General features: G+C 39.9%; 1 protein-coding gene across 1 annotated transcript; it reads right to left on the reverse strand.

The window, feature by feature from the left end:
* Positions 1-4,865: 4,865 nt before the first annotated feature.
* LOC145501285 (uncharacterized) lies at positions 4,866-5,714 on the reverse strand. The gene has a single exon (XM_081480774.1). It carries the CDS (start codon positions 5,712-5,714, stop codon positions 4,866-4,868), a length of 849 nt encoding a protein of 282 aa, XP_081336900.1.
* Between the last annotated feature and the right edge of the window lie 6,333 nt (positions 5,715-12,047).

Here is a 12,047-nt window from a genome sequence, read left to right on the forward strand (position 1 = left end):
TGAGACTTTCCCTTCAAAAACTTTTGCAAACTCGCCAAACAAACAGAAACAATAAGAAACTATCAAAAACAGGGTTTGGTTATGATTAAGCATTGTTTGGGAAACTCACAAATTAACTCGATACCAGAGTAAAGAGTTTTCTTACATAACTTTTCTTTACAGAACAAACGCAAAAGCTTACGCGTACAACTAGCGCGAGCAAATATTATTCATTTACAGCGCGAAATTGAAGTTTGGCTTTCGACCCTGAAAAACTCACCTTTTCCATTAGCTCAGAGCATAAAACTACATATAAGAGCCCTGGTTCTTATTCCCTGCCTTATTCCCTGCCATCGCTGTGAAAAATCTGTAAGAGAATCTCGCCACTCTCACCATTTCATCAGGCAACGTGACAACATCCATGCGAGAGCTCACGACATGTGCGTGGATCCGCGCGGATATTTGACGTCAGGATGGCGCAATTTGTTCTAAGAATAGAAAAATCGTCTCATATCATAGGTGCGCGCGGATCCCAAGACTTACGGTCTCCGTCCCCGATTATGGCTCCTGGACTGTCCCCCATTCTCGTCCCCATAGCCCTTTTCGCTCCTCTTAGCCAGCAGGGCCTTGGCACGAGTGTCAAGGCCCTGCCGGCTAAGAGGAGCGAAAACGGCTATGGGGACGAGAATGGGCTGTCCCCATGATATGGGACAATTTTTCTATTTTTAGAACAAATTGCGCGATCATGTGCGGTACACGCGCGCACACGCTGCGAGGATTTTTGCGGATGTAGCGCGGGGAAATGGCGTCCAAAATTCCCGAAATGTTTTGTTACTTTTGGCCCACAACTCAATACGTTCATGTCTGTTGGAATTTTCACCTCAGTATTTTCGTCGTAAGCTGCTCCAGTTTGAGTGAAGTAAGACAGTGCCGAATTTAGTTATGTCCCGCTTTATATCACTGACCAAGTTATGTTCCGCTGCTTCTTTTACAAGAGCTCCACATTACTCCACTCTGCTGAAGTTTCACACATGTTGAACATTAACAGCTTTTCCATAACGCAACAAAAAACTAGTTGGATATAGTTGGATATAGCAGCATTTCAGGACTTCAAAGTTTCCCTCCTCTTGCCACACGCTTGCGAGGATTTCGCCAGTCGATCGCGACCGAAAAGTAAAAGAAATAATTGCAAGTTTGAGTTTCGCCTGAATTGTAAGCAACGTTTGATGTTTTATCAAGGCCCAATAAGTAACAATAAGTTTATGTCTGTAGATGCTGCTCAGTTTCGTTTGTGTAAAAATCCAACAAATTGTCTGGTGTCGATGAATAAGAGCGCCCGCCGATGTGTGTTTTGTACAGGCAGTAAAATATGACAAATTGGACTCCCGCACTTTCGTCCGAAAACTTACATCGAACAGATAATATCTCTAGTTTTTAAATATGTTTACGATTGATAAATGTTTGAGAACATATTAAAAGCCTAGCTGAAAATATGTGAATACGGCAGAAATAATCGGCAAAGTTACGATGACGATTTCTTTAACTTGATCAACTCGAACAACGATTTCAATTTTGTTGGGTTAGTTATCAAAACTCCTTGTCTATTTTATTTTCGCAGTGCAAAATTTCATTGTGTTAAAGAAACACACATGATGTTAGTAGCATTTTGGCGTTGGTAAAATTTGTTGCAGCATCTCAGCACAAAAGACAACGAAAGAAATCTTTGTCAAGATTTGTTGACAATTGAAAACACCGACTCGGATTTGAAGTACAGCCGCTGCACTATGCAAATGAGACTTTCCTTTCAAAAACTTTTGCAAACTCGCCAAACAAACAGAAACAATAAGAAACTATCAAAAACAGGTTCTGGTTAAGATTAAGCATTGTTTGAGAAACTCTCAAATTAGCTCGATACCAGAATAAAGAGTTTTCTTTCATAATTTTTCTTTACAGAACAAATACAAAAGCTTAAGCGTTCAACTAGCGCGAGCAGATATACAGTGCGAAATTGAAGTCTTGTTTTCGACCCTGAAAAACTCACCTTTTCTATCAGCTCAGAGCATAAACCTATATGTAAGAGCCCTGGATCTTATTCATTGCCTTATTCCCTGCCATCGCTGTGAAAAATCTGTAAGAGAATCTGGCAACTCTCACCATTTGATCACGGAACGTGACAACATCCACGCGAGAACACCCGACATGTGCGTGGATCCGCGCGGATATATGTCGTCATGGTGGCGCAATTTGTTCTAAAAATAGAAAATTTGTCCCATATCATAGGTGCGCGCGGATCATAAGACTTACGGTCTCCGTCCCTGACTATGGCTCCTGCAATGACCAGTGACCTTTGTAATGCGTTTTTAAGCAGAGTGGTATGGGATATTTAATTGCTGTAACTGTTGTTAGGTCGGGAAAGGTGTCAATCACCTAAATTGTCCCCTGCAACCTCCCCCACGGAAACAAAATACCTAGTTTCGCATCCAAACAAGTAACATTTAATCGAACGTTTATTCCAGATCTCTTGTGGACGAAGCCGAAGACGAGATCCTCGCCGTCGGCTTTGTCCACAAGAGATCTGGGAACGAGATTAGCTCTAACGCTCTCGTTTTTGCTCAAATTTTCGCTTTTGGTTGATGATGCTGCGCGCTCAGCGTTTACACATGACGTCACTGCGGTCAAATAAGGTTTTTTGGGGGAATAAATAAACGGCGCAGCAAACCTGAGTGGAGCTAACTTAACCGCAAGCGAAACCGAAGACGTGTAAGCTAGTCTGGTCTCATTCATTGTTACTTTAATTTATATAAAAAGTCATAAAATGTCACGAAATGTCTAACTTGGTTCCATTCATTGTTATGTAAATTTTTCCCAAATAACTTTTGTTAGTTACCAGTTTCTTTGAGACATTGCTTTTGGCGCAAAAATTAATGACTTCATCTTGATTATGTAACGTGATCGGGAAGCTACGAAAACGAAGACCGATGACCAGAAACCGAAGACTTAAAACCGAAGACCTAAAACCGAAGACCTAAAACCGAAGACCTAAAACCATAGACTTAAAACCGAAGACCGCAAGGCTAAGCATTACGTAACAACCTCACCTTCGGCCCGAGAGATTGCAAGTAAAATACCTTTTGTTTCTTTTTCTAACTTGCAGAATTGCTGGTTTTCAGTGTCACGCAATTCAAAATACATCAAAATAAAAATCAAAACCGGTCAATAGATAAAGTACAGAATCTGAGAAATGAAAAAAGGTAAATATGCAAAGACTCTTGCCAAAATTCTGGTCACAGCAATTTTTCTTATGCGAGATATGCGGAGAAATTTTTTACCCAAATTTGTAGAGATTTGTATGGAGACGCCATGCTGGTGCCCATCCGTATGGGCACCAACATGGCGGCCGGAAACCAACAGAAACATCTGTCACTGATTTTTGCTACAAAAGGGTGAATTTATACCTCGGGGAACTCTAAAACATTAAAATACTTTTTCTAAGACATGAACTGTTCAGATAGCCAAATTCTCCGAAATAAGTCACTTTTTTAACCATCATGACAGCTCTCCAGGCCGTCATGTAAATGCTGCGTCACGCAAAAGCTCAGAAATTCAAGCGTAGTGTATCACAGAACCAAGATCCCATTCGGAGCGAAAATTTGTATGAATATTAGTTTTCAGCTGCTCTTATACATCATTAAAGTAAAATCTCAGGAAGATCAATAGTATCGTAGTTCGAATTTTAGTGACGTCATGTGAAAACCAGCTATTGCAGAGTCACCCCATAAGGGATATGATTTACAGAATTGTTTCTAAATTTGCTTTTTGTGTTTTTTTCTACCCAAAAAAGCTGCAAGCAACATCCTTGTCAGGTCTAGAAGGTGCAGTCATTGAGTACAGATTTGTCTTCATCCATTTGAAAGCTAAGTTGAAAGCTGAAAATGAACTTTCTGCGCTGGCCAGCAGGAACGCAGTCTCTCGAACAAGTTGTACTTTACTGGTTCGTCTAGTTGTTCTAAACACCCTGGTAAGTGGGGTTAGACGTAATTCGACCATATGTGAGGTAAGTTGTATTTTCATACAATCCGATCTTCAGTTCTCAATGCCTTTGTTTACATCTTCAAATACATTCAATAAATAACTCCCCTAGTCAGTCAAATCTTATTTTGTCTCTTACAATAAACCCTGATGTTTAAATACAACCTAGATCACAAAGTAAAGTTGCAAAATATAATTGACCTGAATTCAAATTGTTCTTGATAAAATGATTTATAATAAGAAGTCTGAAAATAATTTAAGGCTTCGTCGTATTGGATACACCGAACCTTTCCGCTTTGAAAAAAGACTATTCAAACTAATGCTCAATTAACAATGTGAAATATAAATAAATTACATTACATTAAGTGATAATAAATAATTTCAATAATAATCTCAATTCTTGTATAATTACATACAATTAACAATTAGTTGTAAATTTAGTTTGGGTTCTCATAGATTAACAATTCCACTAAACAACTGAAAGACGAAGGACTGATTCCACCAAACAAACAAACAAAAAAAACACAATAAATCAGTCAAAATGTTGATGATTTTCTTTAAATAATAATATTTTTGGTATGTTTTTCTCATCTCTCCTGTTTTCCTGCCTGTACATTGAAGGAAGCTGAAAAAGTAAAGTTAGAAACGAAAAGCTCAAGCATTATGGTAATGCTTTTCTTGCAAATAAAAATAAATTTCAATCATTCGAAGCAATCTGAATTCAGCGATAAGTGTGCGCTCACTAAAAAAAGCTCGTTTAAACTATAAACGATCAGAAAATAATTAGCACAGTACAGGAAACTTTGTTTCAAATCGTGATTCTGAAAGTAAGTATCACTTCCAACGTAGTTTTTAAATCAGTACATGGAGCTGTACTGGCTGTAAAAAGGCAACGATGGGTACATGTACATAGAATGATACCCGGCGCATGATGGATCGTAAGCAGCTTGCTGCGGCTGGAAATTTTCACAGCTTTGAGGTGAGGACGATGAGTAACGCAAATTTAGAAGAAGCTGAACGGCAATCTGTTCTTCCTGAAATCTTTGATAGTAATATTCTTGTAGGGAATTGGCTATATTGGCCTGTGCTGCCTCAAACGGAGAATTGCTGGAGTGGCTGAATTCGGCCGAAAGTTCTTCACCTTCTGTGTCTCTGTGCGGTGATGAATTTGGGCTCTCGCTGTAGAAACTGTTGTCGTTTCTCCCCAAGTTTCCTAGATTCACGCTTTCCTCGTCATCTTCAGCAGATTTGAATTTTCGATACCGCGGTTCCGGGCCTTGTGAAGGGCTTCCTCTTTTGAAGGTGGTAAGAGTTCCTTTGGTGGCTCGTTTATTTTTCCTGGAGGGGCAGGTTCGTTTAACCAAATGCATAAGTTCTGGCTTATCACGTTTAAAATGGACGTGCTCAAATTCCATGTTTTTTGAAGGGTCGCCCTTTCCGTTCACTGGAACCTTTCGGAAGCCGTACAGGTTAAGTTGCCTCACGAAGCTTGTGAAGTTCCTAGTTTTGAACATTTCTGCGCTTTCGTCTAGAACTTGACGTTTGAAGGCTTCGCCGTCAGAAATGAGAATTGCGCCGCCACTTTCTGACCAACGGATGGCTTTTCGGTATTTTTCTTCGCTGACGAGCAGTTTTAGCTTGGAAATAAAGGGACTCAGTGGTTTGCCCTTAACTGGAGTGAAGTGCAGACTGTTGGCTAAGTCCATTTCAGCTGGAGAGCAGTTTCGTTCTAAAAGTCCGTCGTCACTGCCTGCGAGACAAAGTAACGATTTTCAATTGAACAAGAACTTAAAAAGGTGCAAAACAAATTGGTTTACAAGCTTCCTGTTACTCGGCAAACTAGCCTTTCAGTGGATAGTATTACTTACAGAACTTCTAAAGCAAACATTTTCTTATATTGCACTTAAACCGCATTTAAACCTCCCTTTCTTCGTTTCACACATTTCATTCTAGAAGTAGGAGTTCTTCCTAATTTAATGGCCAGTTTCTTTACGAAAACGTGCAAACTGCCTCTAAAGGAAAAGGTAAAACCCTAATTTGACTCTTTGTGGTCGAAACTCTTTATATTCTTACACTTGAGAATGAAAACTTAACAAAATAAACTGTACAAACCTTTACAAGTTGCTTTGCTGAAAGCCCACAAAAGATGTAGAACAAACTCTTTGGCCGTGAATCTTCGCAAAAGGTTTTCTTGCTGACGCTTAGCAAACCTCTCAGCCAATCAGAATGAAGGATACACGTTCGAAGTGGTTTCCAATTGGTTAATGTTTGACAACTGAATATGTTTCAAATTCACCAATGTCGAAAGCCTTGACGACACTGCTCACGCCGCAAAACTCGTTCCTTCGGCTTCATATTCGCGGCATCGATTTTTGAAAGCAATAATCGCCAATCCCTAGCTAAACCCTTGGCCTATCTTGTGCCCAGTTCTCCGGTGGAAAAATCAGTCTGTTTATACAACTATGGTTTATACTCGCAGGAAACTGCAAACGATGCTTAATAATTTCACTGAATCTTAGCGTAATTGTGCATTTGTTTTCCCGCGAAACCGTCGACCGGGGAAACCAATGCAAATCCGCCGCACAACCTCAGTGGCCGAAGGCTGACACCGCGGAAATACGTTTTTTGGGGCGCGATACAGTATTTTGCTGGTCAGCGGTACACCTTAACAAGACTACAAAATGCCTGCAACTTTTACATGATTTTCGTAGCGAGTCTTATCGACAGTCAAAAAGATACAAAACTTAGAGCGCACACTGTAAACTTAGCTTTTAAACTCCGCTCATTTGTTGGATAGTTCTCAGTTAATATTATATATTATGCCAAAGCCAAACTGAACTTGCACACGGTGTGAAATTGTTGTTGTTTCGTGAGAGTTCATGCTCGCAAGCGGCGAGCCAGTGGCAATTTACGTTACGATGTGCGCTAAGGCTAAGACTAGGCAGCTTTTGTGCTGCTGTAGCGGTGTTCTGAGGACATCAACTTCTCAAGTTTCTTGAATTGATGGGCTTGAACCGTATGAATCGGTATGTCAACGGCATTTCGATCAAATTCGTCGGGAAGACATGCTCGTGTTCGTCCACTTGTTCGATTGGGGGCACTCACGTAAGTAATCACGGTCATCCTGTCCTCACTCGGTATCACCGAATTATAGACCAAGTTGGCCGAAATCGAAGCAGTGCTTCGTATAAATCTTGGACACGTTGGTGTAACAAGTGTAGGACTGAATCCCCAAAAGGGTTCAAAATCTGGCCTCAACTCGAGGAAGAATTCACCGAGGTATGTTTTCTCATAAAATACCCAATTTTAATTATACTGTACTTCAGGAAGCTTGAGGCTGGCGAAAATAAAATTTTAAATTTTCATGGTTATTATTGTTTCTTTGTTTCTCGTCATAATTTCGAATTGTTGCAGTTCTGTATTTTGCTTTTAGCGCCTCTAAAGTGTGAAAATTATTTTAAACTAGTTGCATAGCTGTTAGAGTTTAGAAAAAAAGCTATTTAGCTATTTAAAAAAACCACAAGAAGTACATGACATCTGATTATCTTTAGATGGCAGAAGACATGGAATACAAAGCTGTTAAAAGGGTAATTAAAAATACATGCATATTAGACAATAAAATTACCATAAAATCTGGGTAATAACAACTTCCAGTTAAAACTCGATAAATGAATTTCATTTTTAGTTATAAATAGGCTATCCCCCTTTTATTCACACAACAATCTTCTGATTATAAGGCCACCCAGATAATTTCTGACCACATTACCTTAGAGCCTGAGACTCTATAACTTTGTAACATTAATATTTGTTTACATATTACTATTATCTGGATTTCCCAATAGAAAACTTCTTCTATTGTACATTTTTTTTCTATTTTGGCTCAGCAAAAATCCTTTTAGATACTGTCCATGGATGATTTCCACAACATCAATGCTGTAAAAACACCAGCTGAGAGAACACTGACCAATGCTCTCCATATGGCAACTCCTCTCCTGAACATTCAGCCATCTGTTGATGGTGGGGAGAGGCAGGGGGCAGGAGCCCGGGAGAATAGGTTGTAGGAATCTGGGGAGAAATGCAAAATGCTAATTTTTGTCCTTCATTAAGGTTTCAAATACTTTCAAAAACAAGAACTGAAAATGTTACTTGACTTTCATTTAGTGTCTTTAGAGACTTCTAGGCCAACAGGCAAAGAAAAATTCACCCTTGGGCTCAAAATGAGGCTCAAAATGAAACCCTTTGACAGTGGCTATGTCATTGGTCATTCACTTGAAAGACGTGGGTAAGAGTAGCAAGGCTGAAAACGAAGGAAAAAAGGAAAAGGAAATGCCTAAGGACTGTGCAGCTAAATGACTAGGATGTGTTTTGAGTCTCTTAATTTACAGGGGACAAGAGCAGGATGAACAAGGGTGGGGGTCAAGAGATAGAGGTATGGGAAGTGGGAGGTTCTGACTCTGCTGTCCCTCCCCCCACTTGATGCAGTACCTTGTCCCTAAGTAAAAGGTAAAGTCTGCATAGAGCCAAGTGGCCCATCAGGCCAGGCTTATCTCAGTTTCTGTAGCATGAACCAACTAGGAGTATTTCTACTACCCCCTGGATAGGATGCTAGTCGATCACAGGGTTACCCCCAGCATTAAATTCACCAGTACCCATATGTACACCTTTGTGGAGAGAGGCACCGTGAGAGTAAAAGTGTCGTGCCCAAAAACACAACACAATGTCCTTGACCAGGGCTCGAACACGGACCACTCGATCCATTGCTGAGCGCACTAACCACAAGGCCACCGCACCTCCCACCTTGTCCCTTAGGCCTAACCTTAACCCTAAACCTAAAAAAAAGGAGTCTGTAGATTTCAGTCAAGTTTACCTCTTTTGTCACTTGTGTATTTGAGACAATTTCTAATTTCCTCGCTTTGCCATTCAGTTTACAGCACCAAAGCCTGATTTTAAGTGATTCGCAACTACTGATGGAACTTGTTTTTGCAACTTACAACTTCAGACTTTGCACAAAATTTCTCACTGGAGAAAAGCAATGTTGTAGAACTTAAGTGATGAACTAAATGCAATAAATATTAATTTGTAAGAAATGTATCTGTTCTTTAATACATGCTTTTGTATCTAGTATCTGAGTTAGATGTAGCCAAGATATATTACCAATGGTTTGTAGACGACAGTAAGCCAATTCAGAGACACAGTGGCATAAACAAACCCACTTGTTAGCCAATTTATCACAGGAAAAAAAAAATACATATAATAATATTATACATATATAATTTATTGCCATCAGGTGCTATAATGTCTTGTAATAAAGTGGTTACAAGTTAAGTAAGAATCTTACAGAAGGGAGGATGATACAATACTATTACTAAGGCGATCATAATTAATTTCATATTGATTCAAAGCACGTGATATGTACATGTATGATTACAATGTAAAAATTATTTTGTAGTGATTGAGCAAAGCTCATCTGAATTAAATTAAATGAAAGGAAAAACAACAACAGTCAATTATTTATGTAAGTTGATACAATGCACATGTAAGATAGGGAAATAGAAATCGAAAAGCTTCAAATGACTGAGTAAACAAAATAAACTAATGGGTTTCATTGACGAGTTGATTACTGCCTCTCTGAAATGTTGAATGTCTTTTCAGCATCAAAAGAAGTGAAACTTGACAACATCCCATAAGTGGAAGCGGTTTCGTGTAAACAAATACAGGTGTTTGGGCATTTTAAAATATTTAGTTACATGTGCGTACATGTACAGGGAAACGGTCTTGAAAATTTCCATGTACTATCAACATTTAATCGATGGAAACAAAAAAGACATCAAAAAAGGAAAAATTGTCAATGAACCGAAGATATAGAGTGGTCTTAAATGTTTTCAGTATTTCCAGCGTTCGCTGCGGCCAACAAATCACAATATTTTCGATTTCTACTCTCTTCGCAAACGCCACCATTGTATAAATGTAGGCTTAAAAAATCTTTAATGATAGAGAAATATCTTGTGAATGAAATGAACAAATGCTTTATTCTTACAGCAAACGGCAGGTACAAAAAAATTATTTCACCCGTTCCAAAAGGCGCAGAAAGTCAGACAGGTGATAGAAACGCCAAAACGCCAGTCTTTAAAGACAAATTCTTATCAAAGTTTCTTTGACGCGTTGCGAAATATAATCTCAATGAACAAGCACCACATGTCGGCGAAAAGTGAGTGTGAATAAAACGGTCCCGACTTACATGTACCTTAACCATTTCGAGCAAATTACACTTTAAATCCAACCAGTCTTCAAAATCCTTGCAAAAGCTGCATACAGGACAAATTTTCTGCTTTGCTGGATACCCATCGTTGATTTTCACAATTCTGAGGCGAGAGCGGCTGAAGTAACACGATCCACGCTTCGTCCGCTGGAGCTGGCTCGAGTCAGCAAACTACACATTCCTCCACACAAAATGACTCCCCTGTACCGCTATTCTTTACGAACATTGCTTGAGTATTAAAAACCCATTTAAGGACGTCAAACTCACCAATAACGGGAAGTATCAAGGATATTTTCGACCTTAAAACGAAGCAAAATACCGATCTCAGAGAACTGCTCGATCGAAGGACAGCACAGCCTGATGGTGATGACCACTGACCAGTTACTGTGACGTCAAAAAACGTATTTCCGCGGTGTCCCGAAGGCTTCCTATAGATCCTAAGCTAAGGCTATAGTCTCCCCAGCTATATATTACCCAGGCTTGCTTTCCCTTCATTTCAATACCAGAAAGATTTCTAGGAAGTCGTCTTTCTTTTTCCAAATTATGTGATAAACGTTTCCCTGAAGCTGCGTTCTCTAGCTAATAAAGTTCCGCCCCACTCTAGCACTACATTTCTTTAATTTGGCCTTTTCCAGGTTCCAGCCGCTTCCCGAGCATTGTAAAAGGCCGCAGAACATTCCACATATTTCATTTGCTCTGGGAGACTGCGGACTAATAATTATAAGGCTGTGTCTCACAAGGACTGTGTACTAAAGAATTCACCAATTAATTTTATTTCGATTGGCTGCTAGCCTGCGAACGCAGACGGATTTCCGGCTGTCGCTTGTCTCCGCCGAAATAACGTGTTATTTTCGGCGGAGACAAGCGACAGCCGGAAATACGTCTGCGTTCGCAGGCTAATGGGCTACCGAATCGATATTGAACGCGATCTATAGATTTCCCGATCTAGACCGGTTACACTTTGCGGCGGAAAAGTTGCACACTAAAATACAAAAATATAGACTATTTTCTGCTGAAAATATTAGTAGAAGTGCCAAAAAGCCTGATGAGAGGAAAAAAGTAAACAGGACGAGCACACTTTGGCAGATTAAAGTTCAGCCCATAGCCGTTCGCAAGCAAATAAAATGTCAGCTAGTACAAACCAGTTGCATAAAACGAATTAAATTTTTCTTGTTTGCCATATAATAAATAGACTACGAGTAGTCCCTCTTTCGCTTAGTCCGTCGTGCGTGACGCGAAAGAAATTCGCGAGAAAAAAATGGCCGCGCGAAATCCTGGGGGCTAGGAGCGCGTGCTCCTCGCCTCCAGGATTTCGCGCGGCCATTTTTCTCTCGCGGTTTTCTTTCGCGTCACACACGACGGACTAAGCGAAAGAGGGACTACTCGTAGTCTATATAATAAACATCTTGTTAACCGAGCTTAGTCGGTCTGTATGGGAGAATCTTGATCTCGGTTGTTGTGTATACAGACCTCACTGCACTGACTGCATTCGGTCTGTGCTCACGACCTCGGTACAAGATCTCCAGCTCGGTTAATAGAGGAGTTCACGCTCTAAGGGACATTATGGGTAACCAGGGCCAGATTGCAACGAAATAAAGCGGTAAAATATCCGTTTTTCTTCATATTTCCGTTCTGAGTTTCATTTTCGAGAAGAAACTTTTACTGTAAATAGAAAAACTATTTTCTCTTTTGTCTACATTTGCTAGCGTTTTTGAGTCGATTGAGCTAAGCCTTAGCCTACTTATCAGAGTAACGGAAATGTTATTTTTGTGGATTGTCT

This window comes from Orbicella franksi, chromosome 10 (genome assembly GCF_964199315.1).
Source record: "Orbicella franksi chromosome 10, jaOrbFran1.1, whole genome shotgun sequence".
In the NCBI taxonomy this organism is placed as follows: Eukaryota; Metazoa; Cnidaria; class Anthozoa; order Scleractinia; family Merulinidae; genus Orbicella; species Orbicella franksi.

Excerpts from the sequence above, each read along its gene's own strand:
- LOC145501285 (XM_081480774.1), bottom strand. The coding sequence starts at position 5,714 with ATGGACTTAGCCAACAGTCTGCACTTCACTCCAGTTAAGGGCAAACCA.